The 21,086-nt window shown below is 53.0% G+C and overlaps 1 protein-coding gene across 6 annotated transcripts in view; it reads left to right on the plus strand.

Annotated features, from left to right (window-relative positions):
- Positions 1-21,086, plus strand: part of SGK2 (serum/glucocorticoid regulated kinase 2) — a 448,429-nt gene that overhangs the window by 292,597 nt on the left and 134,746 nt on the right. For all 6 annotated transcript variants that reach the window (XM_078652126.1, XM_078652129.1, XM_078652128.1 and 3 more), the window contains one exon: positions 19,140-19,252. In XM_078652126.1, coding sequence (XP_078508252.1) covers positions 19,140-19,252 — 113 coding nt within the window. The remainder of the gene's footprint in view (positions 1-19,139; positions 19,253-21,086) is intronic.

Here is a 21,086-nt window from a genome sequence, read left to right on the forward strand (position 1 = left end):
TGAATCTGGCTTGCAAAAGCCCATGGTATTTCTTTACGGAGACATTTTACACTTGGCAGTTCTGTTGTATCATTGACATTTTAATATGCCTCACACCAGTTATTACTATACTTTGACTGTGTGGTTTCTAACAAGGCCCTGGTTCAAGTGGGTTTTAATCTAGTAAAAGAGATGGCCCTTCAAAAAAGTCTAAGTGGGAGCGTGGCTTGGACACGAATGTAAGCAGACGTGCCCTTTGAGAGCTCCGTAGCCCCGCTGCTTTTATAAGCGATTATAACGGTGTTTCGGGGGCTGTGAAGGGACCCCCTACCTACTGAGGGGTCACAGACGCTAGCGTGGTCGCTGGTGGGTTTGCAACAGACCTGAGAGCTGGTTTGAAGACCCTGCAGGGCTCCGGGCGCAACTTTCCCCGGGCCGCCATCTTGTCTTCTCCCGGGCGGGCAAAGACAAAACCCTGGATGAAACCTGCAGGAAGGCGCCCTGCGGCTCGACGACGGTGCCAAGATACAGCACAGGGATTCCGACGACAGCGCTTGAGGGCTGGTGAGCCCTGCATCATCCGAGCGACCGGGAGATGCTCCGGAGCCCCCCGGCGGGAGGAGCGGCCGGACCGGAAGTCGAGGCAGGACGACCAGGCACACGGGGCCAGACCGCGGCTCCCCACGAAGCGTTAGGCCGCACTGGATGCGGTGGACTGACAGAGACGTCGGCGACCACTGGAGGGGCGGTCCTGGCGTGAGAAACCAGGAGGTGAAATCGTGGACTGGGCTGCCTCGCTCCAAGCGATTCCTAGTTTGGGGCCCGTGGTTGTCTGCATACCAGCACTCCTCCGGACTCTTGCGGAGCGCGCCCAGGCATTCTCCGGGACCCAAAATGGCGCCGCCCACTCGCCGTGACCTGGCCTGACTCCGAGAGCTGCATTCAGGCTGTGAGAAGTTGGCCTGATATGCAGTGCTCACTATTCTAGTGATCACTATGTATCAGTCCAGACAACCCTTATTGATTGGTTGTAAGTCAACCTGATAGACCAGCTATCCTAGTAGCATGGATACGAGCAGTCTAAGGCTAAGACTCTAGAGGGCGTGTTAAGCCAGCTGTTTTACCATCACATTACCCCTAGAACACCAAGTGAAAGGACACCACACAAGTTGTTATCAAAAATAAAGTATATTTATTTATAACAAGACTACCCTGGCTCTTTATGAGACAGGGAGCTAAGCACACAACAAAACTCTTAAAGAATTACTGAAAGTCGCACAATTTACACAAATGCCTGAGGGGCACGAAAAACCATATACACAAGAAGTGGAATGCGAAGTTACTAGCAGGTAAGTAATACTTTTCTAGACTGTAGAAACGCTAGGCCTACAATGCTGAACCCTTAGATTAGAAGCAGGAGGCCTAGGGACGCCGTGTGCTGAGTGGGAACTCTCACGCGTAATGCGGGAACAAGTCTATGGATACTAGCACTTGCAAAGTTACTGTTCTCGGGCGAACCCGACTAGGTGGGTCGAAAACAAGGGTGGATCCGAACACTTAGGGTGTTGGACTATGCTGGATCACCGGAGTACTCAGTTTACCTAGCCCAGGGGCTGCGGCTGCATAGGGTTCAAGTTGCGTCGGAAACCCTCGTTGAAGATCCAGGAGCCTGAAGAAAGAAGTTGCTGGCAGGCGGCCAGTGAAGAAGTTCGTGGTGATCCAAGCCTGGATCAGGGAAGAAGAAACCTGTAAGCAGAGGGGACCAAGTTCTGAATCACTAGCCAGTGATTTAGGTGGGCACCAGGATGGCACCGGACGAAGTCACCTCAGCCAGGTGAGTGGGCGCTGCTGGGCTCTGCAGTCTCTCGGACCAGGAGGCGTTGTCGGCGACCAGGATGGAGGTGCGAGCTGTCCCACGAAGGTACTTGCTGTCGACGTCGCTGGACCCAGGATTGGGGCAACAAGTCTTGGCAAATGCAAGGCCCACGCGGTGGACCTAAAATGGCGTCTTGAGTGGACCAGGAGGGTCCAGGGTACTTCTCTGAAGGAGGGAAGCAAGGGCCAGTCTGGAGCAACCAGACCAGCGGTGTTTGTCGTTAGAGTTCGTCGTCAGAGGGTCACTAGCCAACGGGCAAGTGACCTGGACAACGCGGTGAGCAGCAAAAAGCAGAAGGGCCCCACGCAGATCTCGTGGATGCAGGGGGGCTGAACTTCGGTGCTGGAGCTGCTCAGGGTCGGGGCTTCTCTTACCCCAAAGTACTCAGTCGAGGGTCACTCGGTGGTCGTGCTGGACAAGCGTCGTGCAGTTCTGAAGATGGCCGGTCCCTCGAGGTCTCGTCGCACCCACGGATCACAGCTGGGCTGATGATGTAGGTTGAGGTCAGAGGTGCCAGGGAAGCCGGTTCTCGTCGTGCTGGAGCAGTCTTGATCCGGAGGAGAGACTGGCAACAAACCGCAATACTTGGTTGGTGCCTGCTGCTGCAGGGTGACTACTCCTTAGTCACAAGGGAGAAATCTTGAGAAGAGTCTTGAGGTCCTTTCGTGGAAAGTTGGTTCAGGATTCAAAGATGATCTAATTTGGAAGGGGGCCAGTTCCTACCTTTATCCTGAAAAAGGGGGCTGGCACGCGACTAAGTCCTGCCCTATGGGTGGGACTAGGAGGGGGGTGGTTACACCCCTCTCCTTTGGCGGGCTTTCCCCAGATCAGTGGCTGGAGTGCCCCTGGAACTGGTTCAAGCCGGCCTATGCACAGTGAGCACCGGGGTGCCACTTGCAGTCACCTTCCTCTAAAGCCCTGCCTACCTAGGATACACAAAATCCTGTCTGGGACGGTGCTGGCACCGCCCCTGGCAGGAAACCCTTTGTCCTTGCCTCCTGGGCTGGGAGGACTCCCAGCAGCAGGAGGGCAGACTTGTATCTCGGTGGCAGCATCCATTTTGTGGAGCTAAGGCTCTGTCTGACTTTAACCGGGGTTACAGGTTACATACATGTCGTGTCCCTCTAGAAGGGTGGAATGCTAACCCCGTCGCCAGAATTGGCGAGGGGTTAGTATTCCAATTCGTATGACACCTTACTCGACATGTTTTGATAAAGCGATACCAGAGTTGGCATATAACCGCGAGGATTATAATGCACTTAAGAGTATATGGTATGCGATATCATGGAAACGGCTAAGGGATGGATCCCGAAAGCCGCAGACAGGCTCAGCTCATGCCAGAGCACTATCTCACACGATTCCAAGCACTCTGCCTTCAGGATTGTCAAGGCCTGCCATAGGAGTGACTGATAGGAGATCTGTGTGTCCATTTAGGTTTAGATATAGGAATACTATATCTACAGCAGAGGGTGAGTACACCACTTTGCCCCAGCTGTCAAGCAGCCAGTTGTGTCTGATTTAGTTAGTCAGCCCAGGGGTGGCATAATACATGCTGCAGCCCCTGGGAGACTTCTGGGTGCACCTCAGCCCTGGGTACAGGGACTTGGAGAGGGCCCAGTGCCAATTCAGTACCTGGGTACAATTTGGAGTAGAGAGAACAGCTAGGCTGTGGGTCTGATTAGCAGGCCCACAGCCAGGGAAAGTCGTAAACCAGTGAAGCAAAAAGCAAAAATCTGGGTGATCATAGGATTGCAGACCCTACTCTCCTACATGACCCCCCCAAAACTTTGGGACAATAAGCTAACCTTGACCAGGTGAGTCTTCTTGCTCTAAGTGGAAATACCTGGAGAGCCCATCAGCATTGCCATGATCAGTACCAGGTCTATGCTCCACTGTAAAATCCATCCCCTGTAGGGAAATGGACCACCTAAGTAGTTTGGGGTTTTCACCCTTCATCTGATTTAGCCATAAGAGGGGCTTGTGGTCGGTCTGAATCTTAAAGTGAGTGCCAAACAAGTATGACCTCAACTTTTTCAGGGCCCACACCACAGCAAAGGCCTCCCTCTCAATAGCTGACCAATTTTTCTCTCTGGGGGTCAGCCTTCTGCTAATAAAAGCAATAGGCTGGTCGTTACCATCAAAATTCAGCTGAGATAGAACAGCTCCCACACCCAACTCAGAAGCATCTGTTTGGACAATGAAGGTCTTGGAGTAATCTGGACTCTTTAGGATAGGTGCTGTGCACATGGCCTGCTTTAGGTCATTGAATGCTTTCTGACAGCTTGCTGTCCACTGAACTTTCTTTGGCATCTTTTTACTTGTCAGGTCATTAAGTGGAGTCACAATGGACCCATAATTCTTGACAAATTTCCTATAGTACCCAGTCAGGCCCAAGAAAGCTCGAACCTGAGTCTGGGTGGTTGGAGGAGCCCAGTCCTTGATGGCCTGTATCTTGCTCTCCAAGGGTTGAACCTGGCCTCCACCTACCAGGTGGCCCAGGTATACAACCTGTGTCTGCCCTATCTAGCACTTAGTGGCCTTGATAGTGAGACCTGCCTTTTGCAGTGCCTCTAACACTTTCCTCAGGTAGACCAGGTAATCCTCCCAGGTGGAACTAAAGACAGCTATATCATCAAGATATGCTGCACAGAAGTCATCCAACCCAGTGAGAACTTGATTCACCAGCCTTTGGAAGGTGGCAGGTGCATTTTTCAAACCAAAGGGCATTACCACAAATTGATAATGCCCACCAGGGGTAGAAAATGCTGTCTTGGGCTTGGCCTCCTCAGCTAACATGATTTGCCAATACCCAGCTGTCAGATCAAATGTACTTAAGTAGTTGGCAGAAGCCAATCTATCTATAAGTTCATCTGCTCTTGGTATTGGGTGGGCATCAGTCTTAGTGACTGCATTGAGTCCTCTGTAGTCTACGCAAAACCTCATCTCTTTCTTACCACCCTGGGTGTGAGGCTTTGGCACTAGAACTACTGGGCTAGCCCAAGGGCTATCTGAGGGCTAAATGACTCCCAGCTCCAACATTTTCTGCACTTCTGTCTTGATGCAGTCTCTGACATGATCAGGCTGTCTGTAGATTTTACTCTTGACAGGCAGACTGTCTCCAGTGTCCACTTCATGGGTACACCAATCAGTTTGACTGGGTGTCAGAGAGAACATATGTCTGAAGGATTGCAGAACTTGTCTACAATCCTGTTGCTGATGTTCAGAGAGGCTGCCACAAAAGACAACACCATCTACTGATCCATCATCAGGATTCTGAGTGAGCAGGTCTGGGAGAGGGTCACTCTCTTCCTCCTGTCCCTCATCTGTGGCCATGAGCAAGCTCATGTCCTTCCTGTCGACATATGCCTTGAGCCTGTTCACATGGAGCACCCTGAGGGAACTCCTGGGGGTTCCAAGGTCCACCAGGTAGGTGACCTCTCCCTTTTGCTCAATGATGGTGTGGGGCCCAGACCATTTGTCTTTGAGTGCTGCTGGGGCCACTGGCTCCAGCACCCACACCTTCTGTCCAGGCTGGTATACAGTCAGGACAGCCTTCTGGTCATGCCAAGCTTTTTGGAGTTCTTGGCTGGCCTCAAGGTTTTTAGTTGCCTTCTCCATGTATTCAGCCATCCTGGAGCGGAGACCAAGTACATAGTCCACTATGTTGGTTGCAGGCTTTTTGAGAGGTCTCTCCCATCCTTCCTTCACCAAACACAGGGGTCCTCTTACAGGATGCCCATACAGAAGTTCAAAAGGGCTGTAGCCAACCCCCTTCTGTGGGACCTCTCTGTAAGCAAACAAGAGGCAGGGTATCAGGACATCCCATCTACGCCTGAGCTTTTCAGGTAGTCCATGAATCATCCCTTTGAGGGTCCTGTTGAATCTCTCAACAAGCCCATTGCACTGTGGATGATAGGGTGTGGTGAACGTGTAGTTGACACCACATTCCTTCCACATTGCAGTCAGATATCCTGACATGAAGTTTGCACCTCTGTCAGAAACAACCTCCTTAGGGAAGCCCACTCTGGAGAACACTCCAACTAGGGCCCTTGCCACTACAGGTGCTGTAGTGGTCCTAAGTGGAATAGCTTCAGGATACCTGGTGGCATGGTCCACCACCACCAGTATAAACTTGTGCCCTGATGCTGTCTGGGGTTCCATTGGACCAACAATGTCAATCCCCACTCTTTCAAAGGGAACCCCCACCACAGGTAGTGGTATGAGGGGGGCCTTTGTTGTGCCACCTGACTTACCACTGGCTTGGCAAGTGACACAGGAGCGACAAAACTCCTTGGTGATCTCACTCATGTGAGGCCAGTGAAAGTGTGAGACAAGCCTGTCCCAAGTCTTTGTCTGGCCTAAGTGACCTGCAAGGGGAATCTCATGGGCCAAGGTGAGAAGGAAACCCCTCTGAGACAAGGGGATGACCAGCCTCCTGGTTGCACCAGGCTTGGGGTCTCTTGCCTCAGAGTATAGGAGTCCATCTTCCCAGTATACCCTATGGGCACCTGTGGCATTCCCTGCAGCCTCAGCAGCAGCCTGCTGTCTGAGGGGTTCAATGGAAGGGCAGTCTAACTGTGCCTTCCCCAGGTCTTCTCTGGAGGGTCCCCCTGAGCCCAGAAACTCACCTTGATCAAGTTCAAGCTCTTTAGGCTCAGTTTCCCTCAGCTCTCTCAGATCAGCCTCCTCAGAGACTTGATCCTCAACCTGGGGCAAGGGGGAAGGCAATGCCTTAACCCTACTGCTCTTCTTCTTGGAAGGTGTCTGGTCTATTCTTCCAGAATCCAGCACCTGTTCAGTGGGGCATCTTCTGGCCTGTGACCTAGTCACAGCAAGCACATGTGCTGGCAAGCCTAACATTTCCATGTGAGTCCTCTGCTCCACTTCTGACCATAGTGATGACTCCAAATCATTGCCCAACAAACAATCCACTGGGAGGTCTGAACTAACCACAACCTTCTTTTGGCCACTTACCCCTCCCCAGGAGAAAGCAACAATCGCCATACTATGACTGGTAGTGACGTTGCTGGCATTGGTCACCAGGAAATCTGTACCTGGCATGATCTGTCCAGGGTCCACAAAGTTAGGTGTCACCATGGTGACACTGGCACAAGTGTCCCTATAGGCCTGAGCCATTTTGCCATTTATCAAAGGTGTCTGCCTGTATTTGCCCAAAGTATTGGGACTTACATCAGGGGACATATCCATATCCCCTGTACAGACAAGGACAGCCTGAGTGAGTGTGCCAACTAAGTTGTCAGACCCCTCAGTTCCCAAGGTTAACCCAACTATTCCCTTGGGAGGTGCACTACCACTACTGACTGTACTAGGGGGTGCAGTTGCCTTAGGGGCTGTAGTGGTAGGAGTTTGCCCTCCTCTTTTGGTGCACTCACTAAACCAGTGAGACTTACTTTTACAGTACTGGCACCACCTTTTTGACTGGCCTTCTTGAGTCTTCTTTTTCTGCTGTGAAGCCTGACCCCCACCCTCTTTGGTTTGTTGGGGACCTGTTGAAGACTTCTGGTCATTTTGTTCACTCTTGGCATTACCCTTCTGGTCTGCTTTCTTCTGACCACCCTGGTTCTGGTTCTGGTTCTGCTTGATCCTTGTTCTGACCCATTTGTCTGCCTTCTTTCCCAATTCTTGGGGAGAGGTCAGATCTGAATCAACAAGGTGCTGGTGCAACAACTGGTTCTGACAATTATTTAAAATCTGTTCTCTCATCATAAGATTATACAATCCTGTGTAATCAGTAACGTTGCTACCCAGCAACCAGCCCTCCAAAGCCTTAGTGGCACAATCCACAAAGTCAGACCAGTCCTGAGACTGAGTTTTCTGGGTGTCTCTGAACAGCAACCTGTACTGCTCAGTGGTTAAACCAAACCCATCAACCAGTGTATTCTTCAGGACCTGGTAATTGTTAGCATCCTCCACTCTTGTAGTGAGGAGCTTATCTCTACCTTTGCCATCAAAGGAGAGCCACAGTATAGCTGCCCACTGACTCTGGGGAATGCCCTGCACAGTGCAGGCCCTCTCCAAAGCAGCCATCCATTTCTGGATGTCATCCCCTTGTTTAAAGGGGGGCACTATCTTTGTCAGGTGTTTAGTATCTAAACCCTTCTCTCTATCTCTTGGGAGATTGCTGCCACCAGTGGGTACTACCCCACTCATCTGCTGCTCCCTAGCAAAGGCAAGCTTCTCTTTGGCCAGGGCAAGTTCTTCCCTTTCAATCCTCAGATTAACCTGTCTCATCCTTGCTTCATGCTCTATTCTCTGAGGGGAAGTTAATCTCCTCTGGGGAGAGTTCCTTCTCCTCTGGGAAGAGGCATTAGAGTGCAGAGATCTATTGGAGTCCCTAGAAAGAGATCTATCTCTCCTAACTCCAAGGTTAGGCCTCATTAGGGTCAGTACTGGGGGTCCCCCAGATCCTTCCCTAAGTCGGTCTAAGTTGGCCCTAGTAAGTCTGCTGACTAACTCAGACCTCTTGTCTGCCTCATCCCCAGAGAGGTCATCTTGATCCCCCTCCTCAACTCTGTCTTCAGTGTTAAGGAGGTCTGGATCTCCAATGGTACCCTCTAGGGCTGGCATATTCCCATCTAACTGAGAAATCTTTCTCGCATCATATGTCTCGAAGAGACCTATTAGAAAGGGAATGGTGGGGTTAGACCCCTGTTTCAGTTTCCTGGAGGTACACACTTGTCTCATCTCCTGGAAACTGAGAGCTGCATATCTTGACTTGACCTGTGGAGGGTCAAGATCCACAAGGGGAGTCTCAGTAGACTCTCCATGGGTAGACATGCTTTTCTAGTGAGGTGTAAGTGGTGCACTTACCTACACTATATGTTTACCTACTGATCCCTTGCTAGAGTTGTAGTTTAGGGTGTGCTAGGCCCTAGGAGCTACAACAGCTGGTTCAGTAGAACTCAGAGTATTCTAAGCTAAGTTATATGTACCTTAGTACTTATGTGATCTTTCAAATGATATTCTTAGGATATGTGTGGTAAAACAACAGCAAGCTCAAATCCCAACTGCTGCTCACCAATGTGGGAAGTTGGCCTGATATGCAGTGCTCACTATTCTAGTGATCACTATGTATCAGTCCAGACAACCCTTATTGATGATTGGTTGTAAATCAACCTGATAGACCAGCTATCCTAGTAGCATGGATACGAGCAGTCTAAGGCTAAGACTCTAGAGGGCGTGTTAAACCAGCTGTTTTACCATCACATTACCCCTTGAACACCAAGTGAAAGGACACCACACAAGTTGTTATCAAAAATAAAGTATATTTATTTATAACAAGACTACCCTGGCTCTTTATGAGACAGGGAGCTAAGCACACAACAAAACTCTTAAAGAATTACTGAAAGTCGCACAATTTAAACAAATGCCTGAGGGGCACGAAAAACCATATACACAAGAAGTGGAATGCGAAGTTACTAGCAGGTAAGTAATACTTTTCTAGACTGTAGAAACGCTAGGCCTACAATGCTGAACCCTTAGATTAGAAGCAGGAGGCCTAGGGACGCCGTGTGCAGAGTGGGAACTCTCACGCGTAATGCGGGAACAAGTCTATGGATACTAGCACTTGCAAAGTTACTGTTCTCGGGCGAACCCGACTAGGTGGGTCGAAAACAAGGGTGGAGCCGAACACTTAGGGTGTTGGACTATGCTGGAGCACCGGAGTACTCAGTTTACCTAGCCCAGGGGCTGCGGCTGCATAGGGTTCAAGTTGCGTCGGAAACCCCCGTTGAAGATCCAGGAGCCTGAAGAAAGAAGTTGCTGGCAGGCGGCCAGTGAAGAAGTTCGTGGTGATCCAAGCCTGGATCAGGGAAGAAGAAACCTGTAAGCAGAGGGGACCAAGTTCTTAATCACTAGCCAGTGATTTAGGTGGGCACCAGGATGGCACCGGACGAAGTCACCTCAGCCAGGTGAGTGGGCGCTGCTGGGCTCTGCAGTCTCTCGGACCAGGAGGCGTTGTCGGCGACCAGGATGGAGGTGCGAGCTGTCCCACGAAGGTACTTGCTGTCGACGTCGCTGGACCCAGGATTGGGGCAACAAGTCTTGGCAAATGCAAGGCCCACGCGGTGGACCTAAAATGGCGTCTTGAGTGGACCAGGAGGGTCCAGGGTACTTCTCTGAAGGAGGGAAGCAAGGGCCAGTCTGGAGCAACCAGACCAGCGGTGTTTGTCGTTAGAGTTCGTCGTCAGAGGGTCACTAGCCAACGGGCAAGTGACCTGGACAACGCGGTGAGCAGCAAAAAGCAGAAGGGCCCCACGCAGATCTCGTGGATGCAGGGGGGCTGAACTTCGGTGCTGAAGCTGCTCAGGGTCAGGGCTTCTCTTACCCCAAAGCACTCAGTCGAGGGTCACTCGGTGGTCGTGCTGGACAAGCGTCGTGCAGTTCTGAAGATGGCCGGTCCCTCGAGGTCTCGTCGCACCCACGGATCACAGCTGGGCTGATGATGTAGGTTGAGGTCAGAGGTGCCAGGGAAGCCGGTTCTCGTCGTGCTGGAGCAGTCTTGATCCGGAGGAGAGACTGGCAACAAACCGCGATACTTGGTTGGTGCCTGCTGCTGCAGGGTGACTACTCCTTAGTCACAAGGGAGAAATCTTGAGAAGAGTCTTGAGGTCCTTTCGTGGAAAGTTGGTTCAGGATTCAAAGATGATCTAATTTGGAAGGGGGCCAGTTCCTACCTTTATCCTGAAAAAGGGGTCTGGCACGCGACTAAGTCCTGCCCTATGGGTGGGACTAGGAGGGGGGTGGTTACACCCCTCTCCTTTGGCGGGCTTTCCCCAGATCAGGGGCTGGAGTGCCCCTGGAACTGGTTCAAGCCAGCCTATGCACAGTGAGCACCGGGGTGCCACTTGCAGTCACCTTCCTCTAAAGCCCTGCCTACCTAGGATACACAAAATCCTGTCTGGGACGGTGCTGGCACCGCCCCTGGCAGGAAACCCTTTGTCCTTGCCTCCTGGGCTGGGAGGACTCCCAGCAGCAGGAGGGCAGACTTGTGTCTCGGTGGCAGCATCCATTTTGTGGAGCTAAGGCTCTGTCTGACTTTAACCGGGGTTACAGGTTACATACATGTCGTGTCCCTCTAGAAGGGTGGAATGCTAACCCCGTCGCCAGAATTGGCGAGGGGTTAGTATTCCAATTCGTATGACACCTTACTCGACATGTTTTGATAAAGCGATACCAGAGTTGGCATATAACCGCGAGGATTATAATGCACTTAAGAGTATATGGTATGCGATATCATGGAAACGGCTAAGGGATGGATCCCGAAAGCCGCAGACAGGCTCAGCTCATGCCAGAGCACTATCTCACACGATTCCAAGCGCTCTGCCTTCAGGATTATCAAGGCCTGCCATAGGAGTGACTGATAGGAGATCTGGGTGTCCATTTAGGTTTAGATATAGGAATACTATATCTACAGCAGAGGGTGAGTACACCACTTTGCCCCAGCTGTCAAGCAGCAAGTTGTGTCTGATTTAGTTAGTCAGCCCAGGGGTGGCATAATACATGCTGCAGCCCCTGGGAGACTTCTGGGTGCACCTCAGCCCTGGGAACAGGGACTTGGAGAGGGCCCAGTGCCAATTCAGTACCTGGGTACAATTTGGAGTAGAGAGAACAGCTAGGCTGTGGGTCTGATTAGCAGGCCCACAGCCAGGGAAAGTCGTAAACCAGTGAAGCAAAAAGCAAAAATCTGGGTGATCATAGGATTGCAGACCCTACTCTCCTACACAGGCTCCTACACCGGCGGGCGCCTCTTGCACAACAGCGAGGAGGGGAGAACCACCCATCCGACGCCTCAACTTGTCCAGGAGGTGAGAATCCCTGTAGAGGCTCCCCGCTGCAAGCCGGAGTCGGTCCGGCTTGCCTGACCCCACGATGGCGGCGACCTCTAGGGTCCGCGATGGTCTCCGGTGCTGCAACTGATTTACCCAGGCGCATCGTTTCAGCCGCCCCCCGCCCCATCCTGCACTGGGAGAGAAGCTCCTTGATCGGCCCCTTTCTGTTTAAGCACTGAGGGACTGCCCCGCGCCTCGCTCCCATCTCCTACAGTGAGTGCCACCCCTGCATCCACAACGCGAAGTGAGAGGCCCTGTAGTCCACACCTGCAGGCAACTAAACATTGGGAGACTGCCCTGTGCCTCGCGGCCACCGCTTTAGGGTGAGCGCCAAAGACCTTCGCAAGTCCCAAACACGGGAAGAGGAACCCCTGGCCTTGTGCTTGCAGAGACCTATGCACTGTTCCCACCTCCAGGCTGCCACCCAGCGGATTGACCATCATCAACCTGTGGACAACCCTGCCCGGCCGATCCCTCCCAGCACACCCTGGGACATCGTACAGACTGGGCGACGGGAGGCCGCCGAGGTGCCCCAGGCTAAGCCGCGGCACATCGCGGGGCACCGGGCCGCATCGGGCGTGGTGGGCAGGCAGATCCGCCCGAGGCTGCAGGTGGGCATACTCCCCCATTGGGGGCACGACGGAGGGAGTGAACAGCGAACGTGGCGAACAGCGACTGCGGCCCATGACCGGGGCGGGGCTGGATGCCTGGGAGGCCTGCTGAGAGTGCCAGAGGAGTGTGAATTTGTGACCCTCTCACGCGTGGGAGCTGCTGTGTGGCCCTCTGGAGCCACGGGCCCCGACCTACCCCCTGGGTGCAGTGGGCCTGCATCTGAGTAGGAACACGAGAGGGGAGGAGACTGCTGGTGGCCTACGAGACCGTCCCCAAGCTACTGCGGCGCCACCGAAGACTTGCACCCATTGAGACGCTCCGGGTGGCTGGACGCTGCGCCCCGGTCTGAGCATGACGCGCGGCAGAGGGGGTAGGGCGGACTCGACGGCAGCGTCCAAGGACACATCGGTGGTTGCCATGTGGGGCAAAACGGGTGCATCGGCGCCGACGGAAGAGACGCCGCCGCCTCCTTCCTCCTCCCCCCCCCCGGTGACCCAGGCCTTCATGTCATCCTTCATGGCGGACCTAAAATCGGAGATAGGGTCCCTGAGGTCGGAAGTGCACTCATGCGACAAGGAGCTGCTCAAGGAAGGGACCGAGCTGGGAGACAGGGTTGACGGGCTCGAGAAAACCGTCGATACACGCAAGGAAGATGTGGAGCAGCTGTGGCAGAGAGTCGCAGCCCTGGAGGAGCAAAACATCGAGCTCCAGATCAAGCAAGAGGACCTAGAAAATAGGGGACGCCGCAACAACCTCCGTATCCGGGGCGTGCCACTCGGGGAAGAAGGAACGGACTCCATGGCCTACGTGGCCCTACTTCTACATGAGGTGTGGGGAAATGAAGACGCCCCCCCCCCCACCACTCCTGGACCGTGCCCATCGGATCTTCGGTGCGGGAGGTCGGTCGGTCCTCCTCCCGGACATTATAACCCGAGTGCACTACTTCACGGAGAAAGAGGCCATACTGAAAGCGGTGAGAGACAAGCAGGACCTACGCTATGGAGGGCACAAGATCCAAATCTTCCAAGACTTGGCCCCCAACACGCTGCACAGAAGGAAGGTCTTCCGCCCGGTGACGGAGAAGCTGCGGGCCCTCGACATACCCTACCAGTGGGGTCATCCCTTCGCTCTCATCTTTTGCTGGGAGGACAAGCGCAGGACCATCCGCTCCTACCGCGAGGCCGCGCAGCTGATTGGACTCCCGGACTCCCCGGAGCGCAGCCCCTCCAGCGCCAAGACAGAACCCCGGCCCGACCGGACTGGACCACGGTGACCCGCCGTCGCCGAACACCCCCAGTGGATGCCTGCTCCACGTCACAGGCCAAGCGAGATATCATAGAACACATTCGCTCCCTCGAGGATGACCGCGAGGGGCGACCTACGAAGCCCCGCACCCCGTAGCCTGCGGAGGACTGACCCTCGATGTTTGATACTCAATGGCCTGCGGGGAACACTCCGCCCCACCTCCTGAGGTTGTACTGCTCACTTGTCATGGCTCGGCGCTCCCCGAACGACGATAAGTCGAACCCCCCACTACGGCGCCCCTATGTGACTGCACTCCCAAACACCACAGGCGGAGAGCGCTCCCTGAACTGAACCTGCCTCCCCACGAAGTGAGGACGACTTGACACTGATGGAGGCCTCATTGAGTTTCTGGCGGGAGCGGGGACTGCGGGGGAACGGCCTGGGGAGTGGCTGCTCTCATGGAGAGGATAGCGAGGATTGGTCCAGGTGGACCCGCAGTCCGGAAGTGCTCCCCTCGACGTTGGGACTGGACGCCTCAGAGCCGATCGATGTGATACGACTGCCTTTGCGCTACACCTGTGGTAGCGACCCCCCGAATCCGCCCGGGGCAGACGGGCCTCGGGGCAACTGAGACCCACCTTTTTAACAGAACACCCCCCTTACTGTCCCTTAGGAAGTGACATTCCTGAGTCCATCCAAACCCTTGGGTAGAGGATGCCCGGAACCTGGGACACTATTCTACAGCCACGTTGGCCTGTTGTGGTTATGTACCCTCTATGTGCCCTTTCTTCTCCTACTTGTACTATTTTTCCTACTTCTCCTCTGAGCCTTCTCGGTACTAGACCTCTTCTCTCCTGGTTCAGAGTGGTGATTCGGAGACTTTCAGGGATGCCTGTGCAGCTGCGATGGGATGGGAGGGCTGATCCCCTCCGCTCCACGGGGTGGGAAATGCTGGGTGACGGGGCGGCTCTAATCCCCTTAGTGCCATGGCGGTGAAGGTTCCTAAACCCCTACAAGTCCTGACGCTTAATGTCAGAGGCCTTAATTCCCCCAACAAGCGTAATCAGGTATGGCGCTACATGCTCCATCACTCCCCTGACATTGTCTTCCTCCAAGAGACGCATCTTTTGCGGGGGGACACTAGACGCATGGCGCACCCCAGGTACCCCACACAATTCTGGGCCTCGGCTGACACTAAAACAGCGGGGGTGGCGATACTGTGCAGGGCTGTCTTTAGGCAGGGATCCACCAAACCCTACAAGAGTGGCGACGGACGCTTCCTTCGGGCCACGGTACAGGTGGGAGGGATGCAGTTCATGCTAGGCAATGTATATGCACCCAACCAGTCGCAAGATAAATATCTCCAGTCGCTCCTGCGGGAACATTTTCGGAACAGCGAACCGCGCACAATACTAGGCGGGGACTTTAACCTAGTATGGGACCCGGACATTGACCGCGGGGACAATGCGTTTAGCGGCACGGGCGCGATGTCAGCCATGCTAAGGGAGCAGATTACGGACCTAGGTCTCGTCGATGCGTGGAGATATCACAACCCCGGGATACGCGACTATACCTTTTACTCGCACTCCCACCGCACCTACTCGCGCATCGACCACTTTTTTATCTCTCTAGACCTGATGCGGGACACGCTGAAGGTTGCTATATCGGACATCTCGCTGTCGGACCATGCACACGTCGAACTGACTCTCCAAGACCCACTGGCGCACACCCCCCGGGAGCGCAGGTGGACCCTACCAACGAGCGTCCTTCGAGACCCGGAGGATGTCAATAGCATCCGAGAAGCCATAGACTCGTACTTCGCTATCAACGATATCTCGGAAACACAGTTCCCGGTAGTGTGGGATGCCTTTAAGGCCACCATACGGGGACACCTTACCTCCCTGGCGATAGCGAGAAGCAGGGCGGCCTATAAGCTGGAGGCAGACCTATCGGGCGAGATCAAGCGGGCGGAGGCGCTGGACAAGGACCGGCCTTCCCTGGCGTCCAGACGGAAGTTGGCGAACCTTAGGGGTCAACTTCGCCTCCTGCGCACCAACAAGGCGGAGCACTCCCTACTGGCGCTCAAACAAAAATACTACGAGGGGGGAGACAAGGTGGGACGTCTGCTGGCGGGACGACTGAGGGCTAGAGCGGTCAGAGCCCATATTGCTACTATACGACGCCAGGATGGTACTAGTGCCGTCACTGAACGAGCCAAACAGGATGCCTTTGTAGCTTACTACACCTCCCTGTACGCGAACGACTCCACGTCGGTGGAGGCGCGAGCGGCTGTCCTCGCTGAATACGAGGGGACTCCGTTGTCACCGGCATGCGCGAGGGAGCTGGAGGAGCCCATCCTGGAGGACGAGGTCTCAGCGGCTCTTAAAGACCTCCCCGCCGGGAAAACCCCGGGGCCAGATGGCTTCCCACTGACCTTCTACCGAATCTTCCAGGCACAACTTCGCCCTCATTTGCTGAGGCTGTTCCACTCTTTCTCGGACACATCTGGTCCGTCCCCTGATATGGGAATGGCGGAGATCGCGTTGATACCGAAGCCGGGGAAAGATCCTGCGCTCTGTCCCTCCGACCGCCCCATCGCCCTCCTAAACACTGACCTGAAGATCTATACCAAGATACTGGCCAAGCGACTTGACCCTTACATGCCGGGACTGGTGAACCCGGACCAGGTGGGGTTCATCCGGGGCCGGCAGGGGGCCGATAATGTACGCAGACTGGCACACCTGGTGGGCAAGGTGCGGCACTGGGACATCCCGGCCTGCCTTCTCTCTCTCGATGCGGAGAAGGCCTTCGACCGGGTGGACTGGGCCTTCCTAAGAGAGGTCCTCCAGAAATTAGGTCTAGGCCCCAAAATGATAGCGAGTATCATGGCCCCGTACCTAGGACCACAGGCCAGAATCAGGGTGAATGGTCAACTAACGCCACCGCTGACGATACACAGAGGCCCGAGGCAGGGGTGTCCACTTTCGCCGCTCCTGTTTGCCCTCGCAGTAGAACCCCTTGCGGCACTGATAAGACGAGACCCCAGAATACATGGAATTGCCCATGGGGGGAGGGACAACAAGGTGGCGCTATTCGCGGATGACCTGATCCTCACCCTTACGCACCCCCGTGAATCCCTCCCAGCGGTCCACGAGGTGCTTTGCCTATTTGAACAAGCGTCGGCCCTTAAAATAAATCACACTAAATCTTGGGCGCTCAACCTTACCGTCCCTGCGGCGGATATTCCACCCCTGAAGGAGGCCGTGCCCTATCTATGGGCGGAAAGCCATATCAAGTATCTGGGCCTTACTCTCGCCCCCCACCTAGACTCCTGGTCCTCGGTGAACTGGACTGAGTGTCGCAAAGCGGTGTTAGAGGACCTTCGGAAGTGGAAGCCTCTGATGATTTCGTGGCTGAGACGCCTTAATGCGGTCAAGATGTCGATCCTCCCTAGAATTTTATATCTGTTCCAGTGCCTACCCACTCCTATCCCGCTCCACTGCATTCGGAGCCTACAACGCGAGCTCACGTCCTTTATCTGGGGCGGAAAGCGCCCCCGATTTTCGCAGAAGGTTCTCGTGGAACCGAGGGACAGAGGTGGTCTGGCGTGTCCCAACTTGGTGCACTATTACTGGGCCGCACATCTCCGCTTCGTTGTAGAGTGGGGAGCACGTGAAAGCGACAAACACTGGTTCCATATGGACCGAGCGGTCACGGGACGTACCATATGGGATCTGCCCTGGCTACCGCGGGCGGCACGCTCCAGAAGTGCATACCTCGCGGTCCCCACAAGAACGGTCCTAGACATCTGGGATAGCATAGCCGTGTCTAGAGGTCTCACCACGTTTCCATCCCCACACACCCCGATAACGGGGAACCCGCAGTTTCCCCCGGCCCATCAATCTCGGGCGTTTGACAAATGGACACAAGGGGACTGCAGAGTAGTCGGAGACCTTTTTCTTGGGGGCTCACCCAAGACCTGGAATGACTGCAGGGAGGAATTTAGGGTGCCAAAGACGGCTAGCTTACAGCATGCCCAGCTGCGCCACTGGACCGCGAGCGATGACATGCATCAAGCGGCCACCCGGGCATTTACACCCTTTGAGAAGTTGGCACGCTCCCTTGGGGGGCTGAGGAGGCTAACTTCGCAAATATACCACATACTGCAGCACCCTACGTCGGCGCCCGCGCATCCCTATCAGAGACAATGGCAATCGGCGACGGGAACCGACATCGACCCCCCCCCCAGTGGAACAGACTGTGGAGGGATATACCCAAGGTGTACCGCAGCATCCCGCAGAGGGAAAACGCCTACAAACTGCTCACGCAATGGTACTACACCCCCCTGCGCCTTAGCAAAATGTTTCCCACCACTTCGCCGATGTGCTGGAGATGTGACTCTGCGACTGGTGACTTTGTGCATATATGGTGGACGTGTCCGACCCTGACTGTTTTCTGGAAGGAGGTGCTTAGCCACATCAAAGGGGTGCTGGGGTTCCCCCTGCCTGAGGAAGTGAGCACGATCCTCCTCGGCATCTATCCTACTGCGCTCAAGGCACTTACCCGCAGCGACTGGATCCTTACGCTCCAAATGCTGGGTGCAGCTAAACAGCTCATTGCCCTATACTGGAAGCGATCAGAGGCACCACCCATAGCCTCCTGGTTTGTGCGCCTTTGGCAGGTCCTGGCGATGGAACTACTCACAGCAAGGTTGCAGGCGCGAGATACGCGATTCAAGACGGTTTGGGAGCCCTTAGTACGCCACCTCTGCTCTATAGAATATGCGCGACATATGCCCCCTAGACTACGCGCGCTACACCTCTTCGAGGATGCCATTGTTCCTGCAGACCCGGCCAGGCTGTGTCCTTGACATTATAGATGATCCTAATGCTACCACACACGGCTCCCTCCACTTCACTTCTCGCCAGGCTGCGCTTATCCGTCACCCTCTCTCCTTCTCTGCCTACCCTCAGGCTTCTTCGTCCTTCCTACTTCCTTCTCTCCCACTTGCCGCTCTGGCCCTCGTCTCTCTACGAGACAGTTGTGCCCTGTTGGGCAGTTTACGACAGCTGGGCTAATTTCATGCCCTACGCCTTCCTCGCAAAAGCGGATACTCTCACACGTGCGACAATTTTCTGTGATATGCCCCCTTAAGTCACGCGGCCGTCCCTCCTTGGAGGGTTGTAGGCAAGGCGCTGTGTCGAAACCCCTTCCCCATTCACGCTGGCACTACAACACGAGAGTTATCATTTACGAGGCCGGCCTCGGCATGAGGTTGTAGGCTTACCGCTGTGTTAAAAAATAAAACAGATTTGTATTAAAAAAAGTCTAAGTATGTGTGTTATCACAGAGCTGAAGCCTTTACTGGGACCGTTAGTTAACAATGAGCAAATTGATAAATATCTGTTTCCATAAATACCCCCATGTATGAAATCTGTGCGAATTTTTGCTTCCCTTGTGTCATAAGTCACCAGGGCACAAAAAATCCATACAAAATGAATATTTTACATTATGATCAAGACCCTGCTCATTTAGGTAAGCCTTAACTCAGTTTATATATTTTTTTTGTGTTGTAGTTGTTCTTCCACTTACAGCGAGAAAGAACCTTCTTGGAACCCCGTGCCCGTTTCTATGCAGCAGAAGTGGCGTGTGCTATTGGTTACCTGCACTCTTTGAACATTATATACAGGTGAATTATTAGGACGACCAATTCTGATTTCTTTTTTGTATCTAGGGTTTGACAGTACAGCTTTCAAATAGACCTTTTGTTAAAAATGTACCTGGAATGTCTTTTGGGGTTGCCCTTTTCAACTATTGTCTTTCTTTGGTTAGTCTTTTTCAGCCATTGGTTTGAGATTTTACAACAGTAGCCCTTTTCCATATGCTTCTACTCACACTTATGTCTCACTCTGTTACCCGTCCCTTCTTCCTTCCCATGTCAACTGATTTCCGCCAACTCACCACCTACTCCTATCCTTCTCTGCTCCTCCCTCTTTCCTATTGCATTTCGAACTAACTAACCACTCTCCTTGATCTTCATCCTGCTTTTCCCTTCGTTCCATGTTCCTCCTTGTTTCCTTCTGGCTCATCACCCTTTTTTCCCTCCCTTCCTTCTATTTGCACTAATTTTCCCAAGCCTGCCATCATCTTGCATATATTCTTTTCCTCCTGGCACCTTCTCAGAAGTGCCGGCTGAGGTACATCTAAACAAAAAGGGAACTTATACTGAAGGCTCATTTTCCTTTAATATCCTCTCTCTTTATTTTGTTGACCAAAGAAGATTGAAGGCCTTCATCATAGTCCTTCATTTCTTTCCACGTCAAAAAAACTAAGGAAGAACTATGATCCATCTGACCTTTATTGAAATTGAAACAGGATTGTTTCAAACGAAAGGGAATCTTCCGTAAAACTCACCTTTTTGTTTCTTTTGTAAATAAAGACCATTTGGGAGAAAAGGCATGTGCAGCTGTAGAAACACATGCTTTGCATACTCTTGCAATTTGGTGTTGGATGTGTGCAAGTTGTTTTTCTTCAAAGAAGACTTTCGAGTCACGAGTGTCTCCTCCTCCGCTTGGTGATAATGCATATGGGCACTGTCTCAATTGTTAGGTTGTTTTCTTTCCTCTGTCTGGTTAGGACATGTGTGCTTACAATCCGGATTTGACCAGAACTGTGCTCTTTTTGGTTTATTTTCCACTCTAACCCTCATCTGTATTGTTTTGATAGTGCTTTACCACTCATGAATTGAGGAAAGCTTCATCGCTCGTTGAGTTGATGCACTTCCATTGCAGCCCCTTGGAGGCCATCGTATTCGCTCTCCACCAGGTTCTCCAGAGAATTTCCTGCTGGTAATGGAATGGATGCCATTCAGTTTCTGCCCTCGCTGCCACACACAATATCCACGGACTGACTCACGTCAGGTCTGTAATCTAAACACAGAGAAGCGGATTGTGAGACCTGTTACTCCTTCCACTCGATGAAAACACTCTGAGACCGTCAAGCACGTTGGCTAGAAATGCTGAGGAGTAGAATTGAAGAAACTCCCTTCATCTTCGGCCATGCAGACATCAGTGAAGAGGAAGGACACCCTGGAGCTTCCACAGTGGAAGAAGAGGCATCCTTTATTGAGGGTGACGGAGCTGGGATTCTTATCTAGATTTTTACCTTATCAATTCTCCAGAATCCCAGGACAGGTCGACTCAACCTTTTTGTCTGCTAAGAAGTATAAAGGGGAGGTTTCCAAACTCATAATAAAAACAGCTTTGTAAATTCAGCAATAAAGTCCAATTTAAAGAACCACTGACTACGAACTGAAGTTTAAGAATTTATTACAAAGCCAATAATAATTGGACATATAAACACCTCAGCAAGAGGTTCAAAAGGTAAACTGGCACTAATACAAACCTAATCCTGCGAAGGAGTCTCAGACGACTCAGAATAAAAAGCAAAGTCAATTCAAGAAACCTCAGTCATCCAATAACAGTCCCTACTTGAAGTCTGGACTGCATTTATAAAGGAAAAGG

Source organism: Lissotriton helveticus, chromosome 7 (assembly GCF_964261635.1).
Source record: "Lissotriton helveticus chromosome 7, aLisHel1.1, whole genome shotgun sequence".
In the NCBI taxonomy this organism is placed as follows: Eukaryota; Metazoa; Chordata; class Amphibia; order Caudata; family Salamandridae; genus Lissotriton; species Lissotriton helveticus.